The sequence below is a fragment of the Myotis daubentonii genome, chromosome 3 (assembly GCF_963259705.1).
Source record: "Myotis daubentonii chromosome 3, mMyoDau2.1, whole genome shotgun sequence".
Lineage (NCBI taxonomy): Eukaryota > Metazoa > Chordata > Mammalia > Chiroptera > Vespertilionidae > Myotis > Myotis daubentonii.
The window spans coordinates 196806425-196833063 of NC_081842.1; the positions used below are offsets into that span (position 1 = coordinate 196806425).

At 47.7% G+C, this 26639-nt stretch overlaps 2 protein-coding genes across 13 annotated transcripts in view; one reads left to right on the forward strand and one right to left on the reverse strand.

Moving 5' to 3' along the window:
• Positions 1 to 1327: 1327 nt before the first annotated feature.
• Positions 1328 to 9807, reverse strand: NCDN (neurochondrin). Of its 5 annotated transcripts, none has more exons than XM_059690243.1 (7): positions 9701 to 9807; positions 8351 to 8491; positions 6287 to 7255; positions 5310 to 5551; positions 4573 to 4797; positions 4062 to 4204; positions 1328 to 2829 (listed from the first exon to the last, which is right to left on the reverse strand). In XM_059690243.1, the coding sequence occupies exons 2-7, from the start codon at positions 8471 to 8473 to the stop codon at positions 2393 to 2395; spliced, it is 2139 nt and encodes a 712-aa protein (XP_059546226.1). In that variant the 5' UTR covers positions 8474 to 8491; positions 9701 to 9807; the 3' UTR covers positions 1328 to 2392. The 5 variants fall into 5 exon arrangements, with proteins under 5 accessions (XP_059546226.1, XP_059546225.1, XP_059546227.1 ...); XM_059690242.1 differs by having other exon boundaries at positions 9358 to 9778; XM_059690244.1 differs by lacking the exon at positions 9701 to 9807 and adding an exon at positions 9082 to 9351.
• Positions 9808 to 9886: 79 nt separating this feature from the next.
• KIAA0319L (KIAA0319 like) overlaps positions 9887 to 26639 on the forward strand; it is a 127170-nt gene continuing 110417 nt past the window's right edge. For 2 of the 8 annotated variants that reach the window (XM_059690233.1, XM_059690239.1), the window contains exons 1-2: positions 10240 to 10379; positions 13532 to 13701. In XM_059690233.1, coding sequence (XP_059546216.1) covers positions 13560 to 13701 — 142 coding nt within the window. In that variant the 5' untranslated portion in view covers positions 10240 to 10379; positions 13532 to 13559. Of the gene's footprint in view, positions 10043 to 10176; positions 10380 to 10651; positions 10941 to 13531; positions 13702 to 26639 lie in introns of those variants that run through there. The other 6 variants (XM_059690234.1, XM_059690235.1, XM_059690236.1 and 3 more) reach the window with 6 other exon arrangements.

The following is a 26639-nucleotide window of genomic DNA, read 5'->3' on the forward strand; positions in this document are numbered from 1 at the left end:
CATTAATGACCTACTTGCAGTTCCCGAGCTTATATGCCTTACCTGCTGTCCCTCTGCTTGTCTACCTGGCAAGCCCCACTCATCCTCAGGTCTCAGAGCAAATACTTTTCCTGGACTTATTCAGCCAGGCCGAGGGGCTCTCAGGCTCCAGCCACACTTTGTTCAAACCCCCATAGGAGCAACTGTTTATACCTTTAGGAACTGTTTGTTGCCTTGTCTGTTTCCCCTCTAGATTTTAAGCTGCTTGAGAGCAGGGTTTTTCTTTTCATATTTTTCAGATTTCAGGGAATCCATGCTAAGAACATGACTTTCTGTATATCCAGTAAGTAAATAAATATCCCTGTCTATGCATAGCCAACCATAAGGAGGCATTTAGGACAAACTTAGAGAATGCTAGACTTAAGGGCCTATGGACAAGAGTCTGCGCCCTGGGCTGGGCTAGCTCCAATCTGACGGCTTTGGCTCAGGCCTGGTGAGGCAGTGGGTGGTCTGCTCATCTCCTGCTGAAGTCTCAGGCCCTTCCTCTTTTCACTTGCACAGAACAGAGGTGAATAGCTGGTTACTTGAAAGCCACATTTGGCCTGCAGATGTGTGTTGGGGTAGTAGTGATTGAATTTTAAAAATTATCAACATTTGAAAGTCAGATTCCATATAAAGATGAGGATTTCTGAAATCTCTTTAATAATTGGAGGATGTGGCCCTGGCCAGCTTGACTCAGTGGTTAGAGTGTCCACTGTCAGACTGAAGGGTTGCAGGTCTGATTCCCAGTCAAGGGCATGTACCTCAGTTGTAGGTTTGATCCCTGGCCTGTCAGGCGCATTCAGGAGGCAACTGATTGATGTGACTCTCTCACATTAATGTTTCTCTCTCTCCCCGCCATCTACTCTCTCTAAAAATCAATGAAAAAAATATCTCAGGTAAGGATTAAAAAAAAAATTAGAGAATGTGGCATTGCCACTTGGCAACAACCTGCTTACATGGAGGGGCAGCATTTCATTTGTACAGGTCACCAGGACCCCCACTAGACCTGCTCACATCAACTCGAGTTTGCAACCCTACACTAGCAATGAAGGGCGTGGGCTAAGTCAGATGGCCTGCATGAAGTCCTGGCTCTGGCACTTAGTAGCTGTAACTTGAGCAAATCACCTACCTATGCCTAAGTTTCTTCACCTGTAAAATCAGGGCAATGCCTGCTTCATAGGGTTCTTGGGTGGGCTGATAACACTTGTGAAGTATGCTCAGTAGGGCTTGTGTTCAGCAAATGGTAGTTGTGATCTGCTGGGACCTGAGAGAGAGAAGATGCAGGATAAACCACAAAGGAGCCATCTTGTCACCAATGAACATTTATTGTGTCCACATGTGCACAGCTTTGAACTTGGCGATCACAGAACGCACTGGGGATAGGGGGGTGCGGGAAGGAGGGAAGCAAGGAATCAGGTGTGTGTTGGGGTCCCCTTGGGTTCCTAAGAATGGTAGTCCCTGCCGGAGCCGCCAGTCGCGTCTCTCTGCAGAAAGGAGTCATAAGCAGGGGTGGGATTTAAAGCCAGGCACCACGATGGCGATGGGGTGCAATCACTAGGGAAACATGCGGTTTCTGGGCAAGTGTCCCTCCCAGCCAGGCCACGCGGCACCAGCGGGACAGAAATCAGATGCTCAGGTGTCCAAGCAGATAAGGACAAGCAAAATAAATAACCCCCAACCCTCATCATCACTCTGCTGCAACATGACACAAAAGCTTAGAGACCAGGACCCAAGAGCTTCTGGGTCCCCTCAAGGAAGCTCAGGTGGAAGGTTTGCCCCCTCCAGGCCTGTCTGCCCAGGTTTCCTTAGACGGATGGGGCATTTCAGACCCTGGGTCACTTAAGTTGATAGGAAGAACTGCAATGTCAATGGCCTGAACCTGCTCTCTGCCCAGCAGGGCCAAGGGCAAGAAGAAAATGGCCAATTTAAAGGATATGGACCTGGGAGGCCAGAGGGGCACCACAGCTTAGGGGAGCCCACACCCTGGCCGGCAGGGCAAATGGGTTGAAGCAGCCAGCTCCTGCCAGCCCTGACACACCCTGGGGCCTCCCTCCTATGGGGGAGCCAGACATTGGGCACAATGATACCTAGTGCCCCCTCCCTGGGGGCTACTCCAATCTTCCCCGTCCCGGCGGGGACAGCCACGTTGATTTCCAAGACAACCCTGCCCCTGAACGGCCCCAGGGGGCGGGACGCAGTTCCTTACACTTGAAGGGTGGGCACCATGCCCTTGCCCTTGAAAAAGCCAGAAAGCTGGGGTGTTTGGGGGGGGAGTTTGGGAAGGGGATTCCAGTTTGGGGGCTTCAGGGAAGAGGCCTCCTCCCACCTTCCCTCACTGCCCACCCCCAGGTCTGTCCCCAGTGGAAACCCCTCATGGCTCTGACAGGCATTGCTCCAGGGCAGCCATGCGGTAGTGGCTGGCTGTCTCCTCACCCGCCTGCAGCCTCATGGCCTCCCGGCACAGCCGGTTGGCCCGTGCCAACTCCACCAGGACACCCTGATAGGCGGCAACCATCTCAGGCTTGACGGAGGTGGGGCTAACGCTGCCGAGCAGCTGGAGCAGCTCCTGTGGCCAGCGGGAGCGCAGGGCAGCAGGGGCCAGCCAGGGCAGCAGTGGCACGCAGCCAGTGAAGGCCTGCATGCCCAGGAACCAGAGCTCCTGCAGATCGGCCCAGATGCCCTCATAGTCAGGGGACAGGGCCAGCACTGCCTGGTCTGAGCCAGGTGTGGCCCGCGCCACGTGGGACTGGGATAGAAAGAGGATGGCGGCCGCGAAGAAACCTCTGGATGCTGGTGTTCCCTGAAGAGCTGGAAGGCAAGGAGTGGGGGCATTAACCAGAGGGGCCAGCTGCTTTGCCAGACCCTTACTTTCCCTTTCTATGTGGGCACTCAGGGAGCAAAGCATAGCCTGGAATCAGCCTTCCTGGGTTCAAGCCCCACCTTTGATTTCACTGTGTGACCTTGTGAATTACTTTTCTGGGTCTTGTTTCTTCACTTGTAAAATGGGACCTACAGTAGTACTATAATCTTAAATATCTGCTGTGAGAATTAAATGTAATAATCTTGGTGCACTCAACCTCATGGTCATATAGCCTGAGTAATGACAAGAGCCCTGCTGGGCTGGGCCTAGGGCTCCTCAACAGGCTGAGGAAGTTGCACCAATTTGATTCTTAGGCCAGAAGAGGGCGCCAAAGGGGACCGGGAGCTCGTGACCTAGCTTTGCTTACCTGCTGGGCTGGGGGTCACCCCTGCACTGCAGTCTCTCTCCCAGAGGCTGTTAGTCTAACCTGGTGGCATTTGTGGGTGAACCAGCATTGGGGCTCTGCTCAGGGCCTGTGGTGGTGATGCCTGGGACTGAGGGAATTCGGGGCTAGAGAGCAGGGGGGCTCCTTGTCCTATTGCTGGGTACCCCCTTGGGATCCTTACAGGGAACAGAGGCAGCTGAGGGTACAGGCTCAGTACACCCTGTTTCCAGGCATCTGCTCAGCTCTTCCAACCTGACAGATGGGGCACAGGGAACAGGCAGGGACAGAGGGACCTAAGCAGACACCCACAGCCAAAGTGGGAGACACAAAGGGCTGGCAGGGGCTGGAGGGGCTGCCCCTCCCCCCGCACACAGCCAGAGTAAAGCTGGGTTGGGGAGAGGGAATGTGCAGAGGAGCACCAAGCACTGAAGCTTGTCACAAGGGAGGTGAGGTGCCAAGCAGAGAAAAACCTCAATGGAGAGAAGTCAGGTTTCTGACTCAAGGCTGGGGGTGGCTCCACCTTGAAAACACTGGATTCAGATTCCTTGGGCTGCTGGATTTTCTGAGTAGGCCTGTACTTACACCCACCAGACCTTGCCTTAAAAGTCTTTAGAAGGAAGAGAATATGATCATTTTGCAAAGGGTAGGGTGGGGTTGGGGATGGAGACATAGAGAGTTCCTCTGGATTGGAAAATTCTGTAAAACCATTTTCTGAAAACGGTGACATGTCCAGTGGCCAGCAGGTCCACCTAGCCGTCTGCCTCCATCCATTAGGACTGGGTCCCCAGGACTTACCTGGAGAGGTGCTAAGGAGCCGGGCCATGAGGAGGCCCAGGGTGGCCACGTTGGCAGCGAGAAGCAGCCTCCCCTGCTGCTGCACTAGTGCAGGGAGCGATGTCATCAGGGTGTTCATAAGAGAAGTGAAGCAGGCATCTCGCCTGGGAAGAAAGGGCAGTGAAGATGGGGGGTAGGGGAGGGTTGATAGAGTCAGACCAAACCCTGGGAAAGCTTGGGATCCTGGGGTCCCAGCTTCACCAGGCCAGGATTTGGCAAAAAAATTAGGCAGCAGGGTGGAGAGTTAATTTGGGCTCCATTCATGGCATCTGGGTTATGATTAGAATGGGCAGATGTGCCCAGAGGGATTCCAGAGATGCCACATCATTGTATGGAGTGATTCAGTGTATTGAGACCCTTTCATGCTAACACTAACAGGAACACATGGTCCCAGGGAAGCAAAGTAGATGGAAGTTTGGGCAAGTTTGAGCCGTAGCCCCCTTGCTTCCTCTGACCTCCTCCCCAGCCTCACTTGATCAATCCTGGTGCAGTGACCACAAGGTTGAGGAAGATGTGGCAGCAGGTCTGCAGGCCGATCTCCACGCTGTCGGGCAGCACTGAGGTGTCATGGCCGGGGGATGTGAGTTCCCACTGCTGCAGGAAATACTTGCACAGAAGCGAGGGTGCCCCCTCCTTGATCAGGATCTCCCGTGGCCCATCTTCAACGGTCAGGTGACACCAGCCGGGCAGAAGGAGCCTGGGGGTATGGAAGGGACAGATGTGTGAGGAGTGGGGAGAGATTCCCTTTTTGGGGGCACCCCACTTAAGAGAAATGGAAGTAGGGGAGGAGGACACATCCTCATAGGTATCGCAGAAAAAGTACAAGCTTTGGAGATGCACAGGCCTAGGCTCAGACTTGAGCTCTGCCACATGGTGTGAGTGTGTGACTTTAACCTCCTTAAGTCTCACTTTTCTCATCCTGAAGATGCAGATGAGACAGACGTCACAGATTTGCTCTGTGGATGTAATGAGATCATTTTGGTAATGGGTATAGAAAAATGTCTGGCATGATATTCAATAAGCATGAGTTCTCTCCTAATAGAGCAATCTGGGGTTGACAAGTGAGACTTGGCAGTCCAGGAGTCCTGTGGGAACACGCCTTCTCAGACAAACAGAGACAATCCTCAGAGCAATCTCCAGTCAGGAAGTTATGACTGGAGACTTTTCTTTAAAACAGTCTGGCTGGACAAACTGCAACTACAAACTCACCGGAGAGCATCCCCTGGCCAGGTGGGCCCTGGAGTGGTGGGGGAGATGGCCAGGTTGGCCACCTGCTGAGAGAGGTCATTGGCTTCCTCAGCCTCCTCATAGAGGGTCTTGGCATAGCGAACGAGGAAGGGCAGCAGTTGGCAGACCTCCTTGCGCAGGGATGAGGTCTCCTCGGCCAGCCAGGCACCCAGGATCCGCACCGAAGCAAACACAAAGGGCTCCTTCTGCTTCTCCGGCCCCACCTGTAGCCACAGGACCCCCTTGAGATGGAGCAGGATCCCTGCCTGGACAGCATGCCAGCTAGCTTTGCAGTAACAACTAGAAGGGAATTCTAGCCTGGGCCATCTAAGGCAGGCCCTCAATGCATGTCTGCCAACTGGACTATAGATGTCATGCCCTTGTACTTGCTGGGACTCAACTAGTATTCCCCTTGTCCTGCCACCTCTAAAGTATTTCAGGGCTAGAAGGAAACTTGGAGGTCCAGAGCTAAGTAAACACTGCCGCTACAGAAGCTCTGAACCGGGCGGAGTTAGCTGAACTTCTACAGAGAGCAGGAACCAGGCAGCCTCGCTCCTTTTCCCTACAGGGTTTCAAGTTTGTATGTGCATGTGTGTAAAACAATGCTACGGATTGAGCAGAACAGACTGCTTCAATTGTGTGTGTGTGTGTGTGTGTGTGTGTGTGTGTGTACCGGGGGGAGAGTTGTGAGTGGGAGGTTACTGTGTTATGTGCGCGTGTGTGTACTGTGATGTGAGTGCACATATGGTGTGTGGTATGGTGCTTGTGTGGGGGCACAAGGAGGGAAAGAGAGGAAGGCTCGGTCACACACTCCATCCAGGAGTGATGCAGGATCAGCCCTCGGTAAGAGCATCTTCACTGTCTCCCCATTACATGGAGGGGCAGGAGTTTTACTTTCCCCTTCCCCATGCCTACTGGCTCCCCCCACAGTGCACCCTCTGGGGTCACTGCACCCTCACCTGCTGCAGGTAGTGGATGACAGCCCCGATGGCCTCCTTCATGATGCTCACAAGCTGCACCTTCTGTGGCTCCTTAAGCAGTGACTGCTCACAGCGGGTGCATTCCTGGATCCCCAACTCCATGAGGGCATAGCAGGCAGTCACCACATCCTCTTTTACCTCTGTGCCTGTCTCCTCCAGTGCCAGCCGTACCTCCACGCATGCCAGATTCACCAGCAGGGCCAGGAACTTGCTCCCGGAGCTGCCCGCCGGGATCCAAGTGGAGCCACAGGCGTGCGCCAGACGGGCTGCCAGCTTCAGTGCAGGGTTGCGCTGCCAGGAGCTCAGCTTGCTGCCGAGGATACGTGCCAGCCCGGCCTGCAGATCCCGGAGGCATTCAGAGGGCACGGTTGTCGGGGGCAGAAAGAGAGGCAGCAGTTGGCAGAGCTCAAACTTGCTGGCATCTTCGGCTTTCTGGAAATCTTCACTGAGGCCCCGCAACACCGCCAGCAGGTCGGGCTCCGCCTCCTTCCAGCACTGTGTCTCAGCAGCAGCCAGCAGCCCCACCAGAAGTGCCAGGGCTTGGTCAAAGCCATAGCCATGCCCCAGGTATGCTTGACACAGGGCAGACACGGTGCCACCAGCAATGAGGTGCCGGGGCCCCCGGGGTGTACCTGCCACAGCTGTCAGGCATTGGTAGGTGTCATCGATCATGGAACGGCGGGCAGCATCATCAGGGTCCCCCCTAGCTGTGAGGAAGGTGCCAAGGATGGGGATCTTGTTTAGGACCTGGGGATGGGCAGCCAGTTCAGGATCACTGCAAAAGCAGGCCAGCAGGGCCACACCCAGGGCTCGGAGAACGTGGTCAGGGCAGCCATCCGGTGCCTCCTTGGTGGTCAGGAGACGATTGGGGAAGGTGAAGCCCACGGCATCAAAAATCCGCCGCCGAGTTTTGGCATCGATGTCACCTGCTTTGACTGCCTTGGTCACCTGAAGGGGGAGTATGTGCGATCAGCAGGATGAACGAGGTGGCGAAGACTGTCCCCTTGTACCCTGGGGTGTTGACTCTAGCAGGATTAGGTTAAGTAATGGGACTCACTCTGGGATCAGGAAGCCTCCCAGAGATCATTTCATCCAGCTCCTTCCTTCTCCCTGGAGGCAGATAGGTGTGACTTCTAGGATCCCTCATCTATGATTATCTCCGTGGAAGGGAGGTCCAGGCCTCCTCAACTAACCGTTCTTCCATTTCATCACCTGGTCAGTTAGGAAGTTCTTCCTGATGTCTAATCTAGATGCGTACAACCTGAGTTGGAAGGGGCTTAGAACTCAGTATTTAAGATCCTCCAAGGATTTAGAGTCCCTTCCCTATTGCTCCCTCCAGTGAAGTCTCTGATCCATTCCCGCCACATTCTCAGGGGAAATGGCTCCTGTGTCTCGCCACTCTGCCTGTCAAAACATTTCCCCTTACATTTCACCTAAACACCTCCTCTGCTGCAGTGTGAGCCCTTGACTCCAGAGCCTTCTCCTTGTTGCCATGGCAAACAAGCAGCGGGCTGTACTCCCTCCTCCCTTCACCCCCCACACACCAACCCCCCTCTTCCCAGCACTGCAGCTTCTGCTCTGCTGTCCCCAGCTTGGGTTTCTCCAACAGGGTTAAGCCCAGAGCCAGTTCCCTTATCCTCAACCTCCCTACTGCCATCCTGGCCATCCCCTTGGGACCCCTTCCCAGTCACTTCCAGTCCTGCTATTCTTCCCACCCCCAGAACAACCATCCCCAGCCCTCAAGTACTCTGCACCTGTTACTACCTGCTGCTGTTACCCTATGAGTCAGCTCCCATCTGCTCTGGGACACCCCAGAGAGCAGACCCAGGCAGCCTCCTCCAAAGCTCCTAGGGCCACAAACATTAGTCACCCCCATTCTCCCCTTTGCCCCTCTATTCAGTCCCAAGAGGCATCTTGAGTCTACTTTGGTGACTCCAGGGTTGCCAGCACCACCTATATATCCTTGGGGATTTGCTGACCCCATTCCTAGGGGGCCCAACCACCCAGCCCTTCCCACCTCCCCATTTTCAGTTAGCTCCTTACTAGCAGCAGGGCTGCAAACTGCTCGCTGTCATTCTTGGCCTCACGGAGGGCTCCTAGGTAGCGCTCCAGGGTGGGGTTTCGGCCCTCTGCCTGGTTCAGAGCTGGCTCACAATCCGAGGCCATGATGCCCGTCTTGCCCAACTGTGAACACAAGAGGGACTGAGCATCCCTCTGCAGAGGAGGGGCGGGGGCGGGGGCAGGGGTGGGAGTGGAAGATGGAAGGAGGGATTAGCACAGAGGGAGGGATGGGCTCCTCAGGAGTGACCTCCCTTTAAGGGGCTGGACCTGCAAATCTTTAGGGATGAAGGGACCCTGGTCCAAGGTCACCTCCAGAAAGCGGGAATGAAAGGGCCATGCATCCTGCTGCTCAGCTAGACAGCTCTCCTCACCAACCTCCTGGGAGTGGGAGGGGGCTGGCTGCCCAGTCCAGCGGTCCCCTGGCACCAGCAGCCTAGTTTTATCTCCCTCCACTAAGCCACACAGGGAGGGAGTGGTGAGGACACACAGGTAGGAATGGAGACATAGAAGGGTGAAGTTCGATTATCCGTACTCAGACTGACATGAGGGAAAAGGGCATCCTAGGTTTCCTTTCCCCTCCCTTCTTCAGAGAAGGCAGGACACAAGCCTCCGCTGAATGAGGATGCAGGGCGCAGAGTAGGGGAGGCTTGAGGCTCCTCTGGGGACCCCACCCCTCCAGCCAGGGCTCTCGGTCGCCCCCGCAGGCTCCTTGCCTCCTCTCCTTTCCCTCCCTCGGGTGGCAGCGGCGGCGGCAGCAGCAGCAGCAGCAGCAGCAGCAGCAGCAGCAGCAGCAGAATTAACCCCTTGCTCTCCCTCTCCTCGCCCTCCCCGCCTCGCTACCAGCCTGTGGGTGCCGGCAGGGGCTGGAGAAGCAAGAAAGGGTCCCGGGTAGCTCCCAGGACAACGGAGAATCCAAAAGCCGGATAATCGAAGAGGGGCTGCAGAGATAGGGGGATGAGAAGGGGAGAGGGGTTCCTGGCAGTCACCACCTGTCCGGCCGCAGCCAGGTCACAACACGACATTGATGAAGTCACGACAGGGCGGCGATGAGATCACACTTCACGATGGTGCGGTGATGTCACGGAGAGATCACGGCAATATCACAAGGGACAGCCCCCAAAGATGAGAGGGCAAATTAAAAAAGAAAAAAGAAAAAAGCTATCTATTGAAAAGAGCTGTGACAAAATGGAGTCTCGACAGGGCACGAAGATGTCGCGATATGGCGCGATGGAGTCACGATAGGGTCTCCGGGGTGTGTCGGCGTCGATCAGCGCCGGCTCGGAGAGGCCCCGGCTGGGAGGCAGGGGAGGGCCTGAAGGGGGCTGAGCTCACCAGGCTGCGGCCCCGAGCGGCGAAGTCCTCTCCGAGCGAGCGCGATGCTCCGGGAGCCTGGGGCCGCTGCTCACACCGCGTTGCCCACTCCCAGCTCCCGGCGGCTGTAGCTCCGCCCCCACCCCCGCAGCGCTCTCGACCAATCAGAGGCGGCTTCACTCCGGGCGCTGACCAATAGCACGGAGGGGCGCTAAGCCGTCGAAGGTGCTGCCGCTGCCGCCATCTTGCTTGTGGGTATTGCCAGAGTCCGGGGCCCGGGCGCGCGCAGGGCAGGCGGAGGTGCAGACCGCCTCTGGAGTGCGGGAGGCGACGGCCCGGAGGCTCTGGTTCCTCAGCCCGTAGGTAGTTCTGCCTCCCAGCCCTGCCCCTCCTCCCGTCGGTCTCGCGGCTGGAGTTGAGTTTCCTTGGGGGGCGGGGGGTAGGGCGGGAGGGCTAGCTAAGCATGAAGAGTGTATTTCCGGGTTGCGCCCGGAGGTGGGAGGAGGCGGCGTTTCCGGCCGCTGTCGCTGTCCGGCAAGGCTGAGGCGAGAGGGAGCTGCTGGGTGGGAAGCCCGTGCTACCTTCTTCCTCTTCCTCCCACTCCGGGTGAGGGGAGCGGAGGTGGGGTCCCGACCCCATGGACCGGGAGGCGGCGGAGGCGCCCGATAGCCGGGGCCCCGCTGTGAGGCCCTGAGCCCTGGTAGGTGGCCCGAGGCGGCCGACTGCCCGGCCGAGGACCACGAGCTCAGGGGAGGGGCAGGCGGAACGGGCTATTTCTGGGGTGCGCTGCGGGGTGATGGGACCCGGAGGTGGCGCTTCTGGCCCGGCTAGGACTGCCAGCTGCTTCTGGCTTGATGGGTGCGGAGGTCGGGTCCCAGGCTGCACTCCTCTTCTCAGGCCGGGCCTGGCAGCTCCCTCCATCCCTGAAGGACAGACCGGCTCGGGGCGCCGCGGTCTCAGCCCCTCGGCTTCTGCAGCCTCGCCCTTAGCTGCTGTCTCAGGTGTTTGGCGTTTGCACCTGGATAGAAAGTTGATGCAGATTAAGGAGGGCGGGGCTGAGCACGACGTGTAAATTACTCTGCGGAAACCTGCCTTTTCCAAGACTTGGACAATTCTGCCCCACGGAGGGGTCCCGTGGGGGCTTGCGGGGAGCACAAAGGTGGCATGAAGGAAATCAAAAGAGAACCAGGCAGGATTCCAGGCAAGCTTTGCCTTCTCTCACCTCATGGTGGTTGTGCCCAACCGACAGTAGATGCAGCAGGTGAAGAGAATTAGCTGACTCGTGTGCTTTCTTATATGATTAACAGGCTGGAAGCTAGGAACAAATTGGATAGACGACCCCCCCCCCCACCCCCCCAGAACAATCTGTTCATTTCCCCAGCTATTTGGAAAACAATGTCTGCAAATATAAGCAAAGCTATTTATTCATGACAGTCTGTTCTGTAACTTTCTCAAATATCTGAGACTTTTTTTTTTTTAAAGGGAGCTTTATTCTTGATTACTCACACCAACTGAATAGGCTGTTCAAACATATCTTATCGCTGTGTACATAAATGGAGTTCCACGTATGTAGCTGACAGACTGAACTAGGATACATTCCCCATCAACCTGAAGTATTAAGTAAACATTACCCCCTGCTCTGTCTGAACAGCTGCTGCAACAGAGAGTGCTTTTATTTCGGGTGTACTTGTAACGCCCCAAATGCCAGAACTGTTGCAGGCTTTTCTGGAGTTTCATTTGTCAAGTATTGTGGGGGTGTGCGTTGTCTTCCTGGGCTGTTACCGTTGACTCTGTAACCAACCATTTGGATCTTGGTGATGTGTTATTCCTGCCCCGGTCAGCAAACCTTTTTGTGCCCTTTGGCAATTGTAGGTTTCATAGGAGTGACTGGGTGGGAGTTCATAGCATAGCTCTGCCTCTCTATTATGCATGATTTGTAAGACATTGTGCTTCTAATCAGCTTGCTAATTCAGTAGTGTTTATTACTCCCATTTTCAAAACCTATTCATTTAATGCTTCTATCGCCCACCTGTCACACTATTATTGATAACAGGTGCTGAGTCACCTTGAGTTTAAAATCCTTTTGTGGAAGACAAAGATACATTCTCCCTCCCTCTCTCCCTCCCTCCCTCGCTCTCTCTCTCCCTCTCTCCCATTACATCTTAGGAGGCTAGAGAAGTTGCTGGGTATACTAGTACTTTCTAACTTAGGCTCCGTTTATTAATCTCTTGAGCATGTGTCTGGTGCACACACCTTTCTGCCCCCTTTCCCCTAACACAATTACAAAACATCTAAAAACAGGAATGGATGGAAGTGAATGAGAAAGATGAAGTCCTTTGTATGCTTAAGGCTCAGTAAGAGCCTTTTCTTGGTTGGGCTGTATCTTTTGTCGCTGTGTGTGTGTGTGTGTGTTTCCTGATATTAGTATTCATATCCCACCCATGCAATGCCATTCTCCCTGTATGTTGGCTGGCAACGGGGGTTGTCAGTCTGTGCCATTTGCCAGATGTAGATGACAGGTGCACATTTAAGACAGATGCTTCTTTTAAAAAGTTGATCTAAGAGAGGTGACTCAGGCCAAACCCTAACACTAAACAGAAAGGAAAGGAGGGAAATAGAGGGAAGGAGGGGGAGAGGGAGAGGAACATCAGTATAAGAGAGAAACATTTTACAGTTGCCTCCCACACATGCCCCGACTGGGGATCAAACCTGAATCCTGGGTATGTGCCCTGACCGGGAATCAGACACCAACTTCTGGTGTAGGGGATGACTCTCCAACCAACTGGGCTATATAGGCCAGGGCTTGGACAGAAAGTTTTTGAATGGCTTTTCAGAACTTGATCAACTCTAATAATGTTGCCAGGATTTATATAATTATATGATATAGGGAAGTTGTGTAAGACAGAAGAAATTGATGGAAAATTATGTTTTCCTCCTGAAAGGGACATAAATCAAATAGCCCCTAGATTCTAGAGTAGCCAGCAGAATATCTAGCACACAGTAGGGGCTCGGTAAATATTTGTTGAATGTATGAATTCAAGTCAGGAATTGCAAATGATTCTAGGGATCAGGGAGGTGACATTGAAGTATAAATTGGATAAAATTTTAAGATAATAGTCGTGGGGCAGTAGCAAATTGAAAAGTATATGCCCTGCCTAAAGACCATCACATGCCAAAACCGGTTTGGCTCAGTGGATAGAGCGTCGGCCTGTGGACTGAGGGGTCCCGGGTTCGATTCCGGTCAAGGGCATGTACCTGGGTTGCAGGCACATCCCCAGTAGGAGATGTGCAGGAGGCAGCTCATCGATGTTTCTAACTCTCTTTCTCTCTCCTTTCCTCTCTGTAAAAAAATCAATAAAATATATTAAAAAAAAAAAACTATCGCTTTAAAAAAAAAAAAAAAGACCATCACATGAAATTTAAAAAACAAAAACATGGCTACATAAAACCTTCAGGTCCAACCTCATCTTTTCATAGATAAGAAAGTGTATTGGTCAGAGCCACAAAGCTGTTAGCAGAACTGGTACTGAAACTCAGATCTTTTTTTCAGGCTGGTATTCTTTCCATTCTTCCACTTAGATGATTTACTGTTAGACTAGAAAATAATGGAATACAAGGTGTTTCCGTTTTACAGTAGATTCATTTCACATCCCTTGCTATGTTTTTATCCTGATAATTATAGGCTATGTCAAAGCTTAGGTTTAAAATTTATGGGCAGAGATGAGCAGTGAAAGACAAACTTGAAATTTGTCTTCCCCCTAATTTATCATGTTCTCTATCTAGCATGCCACATTTCTAGGAATCAATTATTAATTACTTGGCATATTATTTCTTCTCTTTCTCTCTTTCTAGTGGACTGGTTCTGCCTATCTGTAAGGCAATGGAGAAGAAGCTGGGAGTCAAGCCAAGTTCTGCTTCCTGGATTTTATCAGGATTTTGTTGGCAGACATCTGTGAAGTGGCTGAGAAGCCTGCATCTGTTTTATATTTGCTTCTGCTTCAGTGTGCTGTGGCTGTCAACAGGTACCATTTTCTTTATAGATTTATTAAGGTTTTTAAAAAAGGGCATTTCGTGTGAGTCCTTCAGTTCATTTTAAAGAGTATATAGGGAAGTTGGTAAAACAGAAGGAGGCAGAAAAGCAGTGTGCTAATTGACAGAAACAGATTATTGGTGGACACTTAGTTGGAATTATTTGTTTTGTTTTGGTACTAACAATTAAATTGGGTTTTTTTCTCATATGAAGGAATTGGCATAGTCATTTGGAGATTTGCTGATGTGTAATGAAAAGAGAAAAGTTTCAAAGTTGGACAGACCTGGCCGCTGGACTTGGAGCTGGATATTTCCATTTAATAATAATAAAACTTTGAGCAAATTACCTGTTGTCCTTAAAGGAAGGCAAGACCTACCTCATTTTATTTGAGAGATAACATAATTGAATATATAGTACAGCGTCTGAACATAGTGCTTAGTAAATGATACTTTGCTTCCTTTCCTTTCCTAAAAGAATCAATGTTACAGGGAGAATGTGTTCCTTGCTTTTCCCATAGAAAGGGGTTATGCTGATAGATTTCATAAAGTATGTTTTCCTTCTAGAGATTATTTCACCAGCTTAGAGCCTCTTGCCAGAAAAGAGTGCCAAGAAGGCTAGATTTCAAAGGATATCCTTTTTTTTCTTCCCTTCCCCTTCAGTTCATTTGTTGACATTGTTTCTTTTCAGAGTATGAAATGTGAGAAAATTGCAATTTGAGAAAGACTTCTGAGTATGCTGCCATTCTGGGCAGTGACCAGAAGAGGCTTCTGTTGTAGAGACCACTGTCTGGGATAACTAATCAGCCTTTTGGTCCTATAATTACAAAGGTTTCTATTGCTTTCCTAAAGGAGTTGGTGGTCATGATCTTGAGACTCAAGTAATTGCTGTATTTAGCAATTTCAGTAACATCAACTTTGGGGTTTTTGTTGTCTTGCAGAGGTGGTTGATGATTGCATAATTATAGCACTGGAAATTGCAGTTGACAGAAAGCTGACCTAAATGTTTTTTACCTAGATGATGCTTTCCTGGGACAGCTATTTCAGGCTAACATTTTATGTAATATCATTTGAATTAAATAAGTTACTGATTTGGCACCGTAAGAGTGGGAAAACCACGTTTTTTGGAATGCACCTACAGTATTCAAAACCCCTGGTTACAAACGTTACATATATTATCTCATTTAATTCTCAGGATAAACCTAAAACCAATAGTTTATTCTCATTTTATAGATAAGGAAATTGAAGCAAAATGACTTGATTAGGATCGCATAGCAAGAACATGATAGAGCCAGGATCCTAAACCCAGGTTTGTCCGCTCTAAAGCTCATGTTCTTTTTCGATGCTACTGTACCTCCTAACTACAGGTGATTTTTTGGAGGACCATGACAATTTTTTTTACCTTGAACCATGATATTTGAGGGATTCCAAGTACAGGGAAGGAAGAAGCATTTCCTAGTTTTTCTGTATTTTGGGGGCTAATACTTCATTAGATATATGAAGTATATATCTGTGGGCTCCTTAGGTTAGTCTTCATATTTCTGAGCTGGGTGCTTAAAAGCAGCATGCTAGTGAGCAGATTGAGTATTGAGGTGCAAAGTTGGTATTGTTAGGAGTAGTTCTGGTGGGCATTAGATTGTACTACTTATGTTTTAGGAAAGTTTGGAGCTTTTACCATGAAAGAACCAAGAATCAGGTGTGTTCAAACTGAGTGAACATGCAAGCAACACGTGACAGATTTGTTATATATTTTAATTTATCAGATCTTTTCTCATCATTTTTTTTTTTAAAACACAATATCCTAGTAGAAAAAAATGAATAAAGGACATAAACAGAGAGTAATATAAGCAATTAAAATGACTTATAAACATTTAAAAAATGTTCATTCTCATTACTAACCAAAGAACCACAGATTAAAATGACATAATTTTTAATTCATCATATTGATGAAAATGAATGAAAAATATCTAGTGCTGCTGAGGGGTTATGTAGTTGGCCTCATATTGTGCTTGGGAATTTGAACAGAGTTTTTTGGCATAGAGATCAAGATCTTCAAAAGGTTCATGTTCTTTGACTTAGTAATTCCCCTTCTAGGAATTTATCCCAAGGACACATTTAGAAGGAGAACATTCATCAACACTCACTTTTTCTATGTTGCAAAACATTGCTATAACTTCCCTACAATTGAAAGTTGTGCTTGTTGGGCAGTTGTATTCCCTGGCAATGGGAATGCAAGAACAAAGACACAAAAGTGTGAAACAGCCTGGTATATAGTGGAAACTCTACTAGTATAAGCAGTTTAGTGTTGCTGGTATATAAAGAGCAAAGCTGGAATGGCAGCTCCTAAAGAGGTAGATGGTGGCCAGGTCATGAAGGATCTTGTATGCCATGCAAAGAAGCTTTGATTTTAATCTTTTTAGGTAGGTGGTCTACAAATTTTCTTGATTATGCACTCTAATCCATAAAAAAGTTGAGGATGTACCCAAATATGTGTTTGTTCATATGTCATAACAAGTACCATTGTACTGCCAAAAACAAAAATTTAAAGGGATCAACTAAAAATCATATAAATAGCACTAATATTTTCATACTCTAGTGATTTATCTTGTGCATCCCTTGTAAGCAAACATTCTACCTTAGAGATCATTGCTTTAAGGAATTAGGAGCTATTGAAAAATTTAAGCAGAGGAATAATACTGGTAAATTTCTAGATCATTTTGCTGGGATATAGAAGAATGATAATAGTGAGGATTCAAGTAAGATGAAAAGGGGAGGGATGTCAGGACTAGAGTTGGATATCTACTAGTATTAGGAAGTGAATGAAGTAATCCAGGAGAAAATTGATGAGGTTGTTTTTCAAGGAATTTCTCACTGAAGAGAGTAATTTCACTCAATATGAAGTAGTGCTAAATGGATGGGTAGAATTAGGAGTTCTTTAGTAAGAAATTAGAGGAGGATGTTCTTTTCAATTGAGATATAATTCCAGAACATTTTTTTAAACCTCCCTCCCCTAAAAGAAACCCAGTACTAATTAGCAGCCACTTCCTATTCTTCCCTCTCCTTAGCTTCTGGAAACCACTAATCTATTTTCTGACTCTGGATTTGCCTATTCTGGATATTTCATATAAATGAATTCATACACTATGTGATCTTTTCTGTCTGGCTTCTTTCACTTAGCATAATGTTTTCAAGGTTCATTCATGTTGTAGCATGTATCAGTACTTCATCCCTTTTCATGGCTGAATAATATTCCATTGTATGGATATACCACATTCTGTTTATATACCCAGGAGTGAAATTGCTGGATCATATGGGAACTCTTTTAACTTTTTGTTTTCTACAGCAGCTGCACCATTTTCCAGTTTCCCTCTGTCCCCACTAACACTTGTTATTGTGTTATTGTCTGTCTTTTTTATTATAGTACAGGATGTTACTGAAGTTTAGAAAAATCAGGGAGGGCTTCATGGAGGAAATAGAACTTGGCTTATGCATAATACATATCCAATTTGCAGATAGACAAACAGACACAGTAAGAAACAAGGACTGATAAAATAACCAGATGGGTACAAATCATTCTTTTGTTCACTTTTTTAAAGTTACATATTCGTTCAACAAATATTTATTGAGCTAGACATGTTCTTTGTGAGGAATCTCTAGCCAGTTCCCTGACTTAGTCTTTCTTCCCAGTCAGTGAAGTTTTCTGAATGGGGATAGACCACATCTGCTGTCCCCATTCTCTCACCTCTGTCCTCCTCCGAATCTAGTGAGGTCTGGCTTCTGCCCAAACCTTGGTTTTTGCCAAGGTAACCAGTGACCTTCCTAGTTGGAGACCTTTAGTTTTTATTGTAGTTAACATCTCTGCTGCATTGCATACTTCTTTCTTGTGACTCTCCTTGGTTACCTTAAGTTACACCAGACTTTACTTTGTTCTCCTTCCTGCTGATGCATTAAGCTTTCTAATTATCTAACCTCACTTCCTTCTTAGCTTGTCCCTTAAATGTTTTGTTCTTTGTGGTTCTGTTTCTACCCTTTTTTGTCTCACTCTTGTCTGGGCAATCTAATTTCCCCCCATAATTATTATCTATGTGCCCACTACTCCCATATCTATCTATAACTGTTCATTCATTCTATCTGGGTTACAAACCATATAGCCACTTCTTTGTTATACATCTCCAATTGGATGTTTCAGCTACCTCTAACTTTTTTTTTTTTTTTTAAGATTTTTATTTTTATTTTTACTGATTTCAGAAAGGAAGGTAGAGGAAGATAGAAACATCAATGCTGAGAGAGAATCATTAATTGGCTGCCTCCTGCATGCCCCCTGCTGGGGATCAAGCCCTGTACCCAGGCATGTGCTCTGACTTGGAATTGAACAATGTGACCTCCTAGTTCATAGGTCAATGTTCAGCCACTGAGCCACACCGACTGGGCACCTCTAACTTAATATATAAAAACTGAACCCATGATCTTTTAGCCCTCTTCCTCCTTTTTTAGGCCCTACAACCATGAAAAGATCACCTTCACTCATATTCTGAGGTAGAAATCCCTGAGTCATTCTATAGTCCTATCTCTCCTCCACATTCAAATCACTGTTTGAGGAGTACCATCTCACGTTTCCAGGCAGAGTGCTTCATCCCTCTGCATGTGCTGTTATCATTCTGCCTGATGTACTCTGATTCAGGTAAACATAAGCTCCTTTGTACTAGTAATGCTTTCCCTGGGTACCCTCAGTTGAACTGTTTTTTAATGTCTTCATAGAGTGTACATCTCTGCCACATTATACCGTGGGGTTTTAGACTTTTGAAGAGAGGTCTGAGTAGGTCTTACTCTGGAGTGTGACCTACTTTAAGGTGAAGCCTTCCTGGTGTTTGCTGATCTACAGCGTTAATGTGATTTCTTTGCTCTTGCAGAACTGGAATTCCAAAATGCTTCTACCTCCTTCCCCCAGCTCTGCATGACTTCTGGTGATTCTGTTTCCCTCTCATCCCTGTACCATCTACATCTAATAAACCTCAGTGGTCTTGCCCTCTGCCTTTACATCCCACTCCTCAGCCTGGTAGTGGACCCTCCCAATGGACTTCTGGGGCCCTGCCCCCACTTTTCACAGCTCCTTCTTCTTCATTGTCTTATCACTCAGATTCTAGGCAAACTCAGATTTCTGCTTCTTGGTCTCAGTGAAGCCCCTGCTTTGTTTGGGTTCCAGCTTTCTGTGCCCTGGTTGGGAAGTTGTCCCTAACAGAGAACGGGGCAATTGTAGGGCTCACTTCAAGTGTCCCTTATTTTGAGAGTTATTGCCTTGCACTGCCTCTTATCTCCTGAAAACAGTTGTCTTTTATATTCTGCCCAGTTTTATAATAGTCTAGTAGCCCGGTGCACAAAATTCATGTACATTGAAAGGGAATTAATTAGAGGAATGTAATTTAGACTCACTATCTAATATCAATAATATGTGAGTGTGAGGCAGTCCACGTTTCTGAAATTCAATGACATGAATTTTAGCTATTACTTTGCCAAATAAATGGAATTTACAGATATCATTTAAAAGAGCATTCAGCTTAATATTAAAAACTCTGGCTACCAAGTAAGGTCTGTTTTCAACTTTTTGCCAGCGTTGTAAATTGTTTGTAATATGTGCCCATTTTGGGTTGCATGTCATGGTTATGAATACATCGGGCTTGCCATACTTCGTTACAATTGCCATAGCATCCTGATATCACTGCTGCATATTTCTGGGACTACCCTCAAAAGATGATGGAAGTATTATCATTTTACCAATCGGCACATTGTCATTTTCAGATCTAGATTTGAGATAATCCATCAAACCACTATATTTTTCAGCTCTCAACTTAGATTGGTTTGTTTTGATAAAATTTATCCGATTGGCCTCCATTTTTTAATATGAATCCATGATAAACTTTTGAGTTAATTTTCCTGCAATTAAAATAGGATTGAACGTGTCCTGCACAGAGATGAAATCCATAATACTGCATTTGTGTGACTCGTGTCCTTATTGTCGATTGCATTGTTGTCTCTGAGTCTTAATGCAATATCTGTTCCCCAGCCTTTTTCACCATGTGGAAAAAGAATAGGACATGTCATTGCATATAATATAGGAAACAGGATATTGATTTGTTTCATTTTAGTGGCATTTGGATTATTGGGATCTGGTTTACAATGAATGAGCAAGTCCCTTTCAAAAGTAGGGTCTCCATCTTCGTTTCTGAATATGACAGCAACCTTGGTTACACTGGGAGAATTATATCTACCTGGGTCACTGTTACGATCATATTTAATTGCCATTGTTACTTCTGTGGGAGCAATGCCTTTTGCTGCTGCTTCAGATTGGGCTTCCTTTTCTACCTCATGTAGCATCTTGTATGATTTTGTTAATTCATTTATTTCATGCATGAGGTTGTTGATGTTGATCGTGAGTCTGAGCAGCCCTGGTTTTTTGGCATTGCTAATCTTTTACGTGTAGCTTTGGCTGTATCCAAACTATAGAGTTGAGCAAACTTCCGAGAAACACCATCCGAAGGATGTAAAGTTCCAGTACGGTGATAAACTTCTCCATGTATTCTAAAACAGTATGGCCCATATCCTGATGGCGATGCAATATTTGCACCCATGGAAACAAAAGCAAAAGAACTATTTATGGAACGAATATTTTCCATGAAATTTTTACTGTCAGAATCTTCGTTTGTCATGTATCTTTTTAAATATGCCGGGTAATCTGGAAAATGTATATCATTTGGACAGACTTTCCCTTTGCTAAAACATTGAGTAAATTTCCCATCGAATCGTTTTTCATCAGAGAAATTTAGTGATAGGCAAAATTCACATTGAACAGTCATTCCACCACAACTATGTTCGAGAATTGCATCCTCATGTACTCCATTTTCGCTAAGAAGGCATTTCCTACCAGTATTGGTAGTACTTGTTGATGACTGTTCTCTAGACATATTCTGTTGTTGCCATGCCTTCTTTCAACTTCAAAGGCACGTTGGTCTTTAGACATTTTCTGTCGATAACGCTGGTGTTTTTTGGCATCAGAGCGACGTTTTTCCAGTAGCTGGTGTTCAGATACATTCTGTCGCAGGCACTGCCTTCTTTCAAGATCAGATGCATGCTGCTCTGCAAACATTTTCTGTGATAATGCCGGCATCTTTCGGCTGCAGAGTTACGTTGTATCAACAGTTGTTCGAAAAAGTGCACAGTTTAGGAGAACCAAGATGGCGGCATAGGTTAACGCCGGAGTTTGCTGCTTTGAACAACTACTTCAAAAGTGAAACCAAAAAACGGAAGGGACATCACCCAGAACCACAGGAACGCTGGCTGAGTGGAAGTCCTACAACTAGGAGGAAAGAGAAACGCACACGGACACTCAGAGGAGGCGCAGTGGTGAAGTCAAATTCTGAGGTGCGGAGTGCGCGGAGCGGGCTGGCGGCGGAGGGCGCGGTTGTTGTTTTCAATTGGGAGGGAGTCGCAGACTCTGAGCACCAGATCCGGGCGAGTCTTTAGGGACCCAGACTCAAACGGGAGAAACGGGACTGTCTGGCTTCGGTCAGAGTGAGTGCAGCTTTCTCTCCCAGCTTTGCAACGGGTGCTGGGACTCAGAGAGGCAGAGCCCCTGGGGACAGGACTGAGAGCCGCCATAACTGCTCTCTCTGGCCCACCCTGTTGATCCTGTGCGACCCGCCCTGCCCAAGCCCTGCACAGAGGCATTTGCCGGATAGCCTCAGGCAAAGGCTAGATTAGCACCTCCCTAGAGGACAGAAGTTCTCTCACTGCTGACACAGCTGATTCTCATAGCCACTTGGCCTGGAGGTCAAACCCTCCCTGGAATTAGCTACAACAATCAAGATTTAACTATAAGACTGCGAACAAAGACCACTAGGGGGTGCACCAAGGAAGCATAACAAAATGCGGAGACAAAGAAACAGGACAAAATTGTCAATGGAAGAAATAGAGTTCAGAACCACACTTTTAAGGTCTCTCAAGAACTGTTTAGAAGCTGCCGATAAACTTAATGAGATCTACACGAAAACTAATAAGACCCTCGATCTTATATTGGGGAACCAACTAGAAATTAAGCATACACGGACTGAAATAACGAATATTATACAGACGCCCGACAGCAGACCAGAGGAGCGCAAGAATCAAGTCAATGATTTGAAATGCGAGGAAGCAAAAAACATCCAACCGGAAAAGCAAAATGAAAAAAGAATCCAAAAATGCGAGGATAGTGTAAGGAGCCTCTGGGACAGCTTCAAGCGTACCAACATCAGAATTATAGGGGTGCCAGAAGATGAGAGAGAGCAAGATATTGAAAACCTATTTGAAGAAATAATGACAGAAAACTTCCCCCACCTGGTGAAAGAAATGGACTTACAGGTCCAAGAAGCGCGGAGAACCCCAAACAAAAGGAATCCAAAGAGGACCACACCAAGACACATCATAATTAAAATGCCAAGAGCAAAAGATAAAGAGAGAATCTTAAAAACAGCAAGAGAAAGAAACTCAGTTACCTACAAGGGAATACCCATACGACTGTCAGCTGATTTCTGAACAGAAACTTTGCAGGCCAGAAGGGAGTGGCAAGAAATATTCAAAGTGATGAATACCAAGAACCTACAACCAAGATTACTTTATCCAGCAAAGCTATCATTCAGAATTGAAGGTCAGATAAAGAGCTTCACAGATAAGGAAAAGCTAAAGGAGTTCATCACCACCAAACCAGTATTACATGAAATGCTGAAAGGTATCCTTTAAGAAGAGGAAGAAGAAGAAAAAGGTAAAGATACAAATTATGAACAACAAATATGCATCTATCAACAAGTGAATCTAAGAATCAAGTGAATAAATAATCTGATGAACAGAATGAACTGTTGATTATAATAGAATCAGGGACATAGAAAGGGAATGGACTGACTATTCTTGGGGGGGAAAGGGGTGTGGGAGATGTGGGAAGAGACTGGACAAAAATCGTGCACCTATGGATGAGGACAGTGGGTGGGGAGTGAGGGCGGAGGGTGGGGCGGGAACTGGGAGGAGGGGAGTTATGGGGGGGGGGGGAAAGAGGAACAAATGTAATAATCTGAACAATAAAGATTTAATTAAAAAAAAAAAACAGTTGTTCTTTAGACATAGTCCCACCTGTCTACTGTCACAGTCTGAGATGCAGGTGAATGAGAGTCCTGGCTGTCAGGCTGCTGAGGGCTGTCTGACCAAAGGCTGATTCTGGCTGATTCTGTGAGGGTGGGACTTCCTTCTCCCTGCTATCAGTGTCCACAGCTGTGATGAGGAAGCTGTGTTAACAGAGGGAGCCGAGCCCTCCAAGCCGCCCTCTCTCTCACTCTGCTCTATGTCCAGTGGTCTCCTGCTCTGCCAAGTCCTCCAAACCTCCCGCTCTCCGCCCACTCCTCTCCCACTCTGCTCTCCACTGGCAAGATCCCGGGAGCCCATGGATGTGACTAGGCACGCCTGGCCTCGCCTCCCTGGCCGGCAATGGTCCCGGGAGCCTGCGGCCGCAGTCGCCTCCTGAGGTGCTTGACACCTGCGCATGCAAATTAACCGCCATCTTTGTCAGGTCAATTTGCATACTCACTCTGATTGGCTGGTGAGTGTAGCGGAGGGATGGTTAATTTGCATGTTTCTCTTTTATTATATAGGACTAGAGGCCTGGTGCACAAAATTTGTGCACTCGGGGGGGGTTCCCTCAGCCTGGCCTGTGCCCTCTCGCAGTCTGGGACCCCTTGGGGGATGACCACCTGCTGATTTAGGCCCGCTCCCTGGGGAATTGGGCCAAATTGGACATCACTCTGGCATCCCGGGAGCCCTCAGGGGATGTCCACTTGCCAGCAGGGAGCAGGCCTAAGCTGCAGTAGGACATCCTTAGCGCTGCTGAGGAGGCGGGAGAGGCTCCCACCACCACCGCTATACTGGCAGCCGTCAGCCTGGCTTGTGGCTGAGCAGAGCTCCCCCTGTGGGAGCGCACTGACCACCAGGGGGCAGCTCCTGCATTGAGCGTCTGCCCCCTGGTGGTCAATGTGTGTCATAGTGACCAGTCATTCCCAGTCTTTCTGCTGTTAGGGTCAGTTTGCATATTACCCTTTTATTATATAGGATAGAGGACTGGTGCATGGGTGGGGGCCGGCTGGTTTGCCCTGAAGGGTGTCCCAGATCAGGGTTGGGGTCCCACTTGGGTGCCTGGCCAGCCTGGGTGAGGGGCTGATGGGTGTTTGCAGGCTGGTCACACCCCCTTCAGGGTGGTGGTCCCCACTGGGGTGCCTGGCCAGCCTGGGTGAGGGGCTGATGGCTGTTTGCAGGTTGGTCAAGCCCCCCACCCCCCAGGGGGGACCCTCACCCCATGGAGGTTTGGCCATCCTGGGTGAGGGGCTGATGGCTGTTTTCAGGCTGGCCACACCCCCTTTAGGGTGGGGGGTCCCCATTGGGGTGCCTGGCTAGTCTGGGTGAGGGACTGAGGGCCATTTTCAGGCTGGCCAAGCCCCCCGGCGACAGAAGCTCCCAGCCTCTCCTTTTTTTCTTTTTTTTTTAATTCTGGGATTTATTTACCTTCTGTAATTGAAACTTTGTTGCCTTCATTGGAGCTCAGAGCCAGCTCCTGCTCGCTCCAGCTCCGTGGCCAGGGCTGGCTGAAAGCAGGTATCTGGGGTTTATTTATCTTCTATAATTGAAACGTTGTTGCCTTCAGTGGAGCTCAGAGCCGGCCAGGAAGCTTGGCATCCTCCATCACTGGAGCAACCAAGCCTCCTGCTCGCTTCAGCTCTGTGGCTGCCGGCTGCCATCTTGGTTGGGTTAATTTGCATATAATCGCTCTGATTTGGCTGGTGGGCATGGCTTAAGGCATAGTGAAGGTACGGTCAATTTGCATGTTTCTCTTAGATTAGATGGTGAGTCTCGTACTAGTTACTCCGTCATGGCTGTGAGTAGAAGTCTACTGTGATTACCTGCTTATGTATCTGCTTCATGAAACTGTCTTATTCATGAAACATACCAAGCATCTGGCACATAGTAGATAACAATAAAGGTTTGCTGGTTTTGCTTAAAGATCATGCTGGGAATAGCACCATGTTGGAATACACTTGTTAAGGAGAATCGTTCTTTCCTATTCTGGTTTTCAGTGTTAGCCCATTAATTAAGGACACTTCACTTCCCAGGAGGGAATAATATTTGGAAGGAATGTCTTCTTTTTCCTACCCTTTCTCTGGCTGTCTTTATGAATGGAAGACAGATATTTCTGATTGGTGCATTTGAAAAAGAATCCTGTTGTATGAAATGACCAATCTTCAGGATTTGTATGTGTTCTTTCCTTGCCATGTTCTAACTGGTCTGTCCATGGTAGGACAGCCTGCATTTGTCCAATTGGGTAAATTTCATTCTGCATAGGAAAGTATTAGAAAGCTCATTGTGATTGTACATCTAAGCTATGTTCTCCAGTCACCTTATTGCTTCTTATAATGATGATATTTTGATCTCTGTCTACCTCTCACTGCCATGTTTTATTTTTTAATTAGTCCCAATCTCTGAGTGGAAGAGAGTAATTATCACCCTCAAACCGCACAGAGACTGCAGATGGGACAAAAACAGCTCCTGGTTGGGCAAGAGGTCTTTTCTCCACTAATTCTAGTTTTGATCTCATAACTGCTTATATTTGCCCCTGGCAGACAGAAGGCACCTTCTTTGTACCTACCCTTTGATTGTACTCTGAGGGCTGTAGCCCCTGTTGTACCAGTCAGACCAAGTGGTATCATTTTCTTTTAAGAGAATAATATATTTTGAACATGCATCGGTCTTATCTTCAAGAGGAAAGCATTTTCAGGAGACTTTTTAGGTGGCATTATATCCTTGCTCTTCTTGTATCTGCTGGGCACCTAATTTAAGGTGGATGACTAATGGAATATGTCTCATAGCAATGAGCCTTCAGCAGGAACTTTCTCTTGCCAAACTGTCCTATATTCTTAACTACATTGCAGTATAGGGAGGTAATAAATTATTAATCCTAAATCTGTCTCCTCAGATTGTAGGATAATGACTTGAGTACATGGCAGCTGGGGGAAGGTAGAGTGTTCTGGTTGTTAACACAAACTATGCAAGCTTTTTTATTCTAAAATTCAGCTAGCATTGAGTAAGTCAGTGGTATCTTGTTATATCACAATTTAATTGCACTAAGACCAGTCAGAATCCTCTAAAGTTAGCCTCTCTCTCAGTGAAATGAAGTAATTGTCTCTTGTTTGAATACTTTTTAGTAAAAGATAATCATCTTAAGTCCTCTCTATCTTGGAAAACTATAATTTTGGTGAGTTCTTTAGGCCTTTTAGAAACATGCAAACATGTTTCCTAACAAAGTAAAGAGGGATAAGAAAATGGCATAATTGGGCCAGTAAATCCAATTTAACTTAAAATTTTTCTTAAATTGACTTTCAGGAAATCCTCAAGGGAGAACATAATAATATAGTTAAGGAGCTTACAACAACAAAATAACTATCGCAGGGCCAAAGCAAGGCCTTTTGGCTTATTTTGGAGATTGTATAAAAATCTTACTAACTGGAACACCTTCCAATTCAAGGCATTATTATGTGGAATTGGCAGGAACATGACCAAGAACTATGTGTCTGGTTAGTGTTTGGACATTTTTTTCTCAGCTGAGTAGTATTGAAGAAATTGGGTCAAAATGCATAGCTCTTGGTTTAAGGGCCTGCATTTTGAACTTTCTTTCTGATCTTTTGTCCAAGAGCTTCCTTTAAAAAAGTCAGCCCATGTGGTCAGCATCCTTTAGAGCAGTGGTTCTCAACCTTGGCTGCACATTAGAATCACCTGGGAATCTTTTTAAAATCCTGATTTCTGGGCCTCACAGTGGTTCTCAACCTTGGCTGCACATTAGAATCACCTGGGGATCTTTTTAAAATCCATGAGG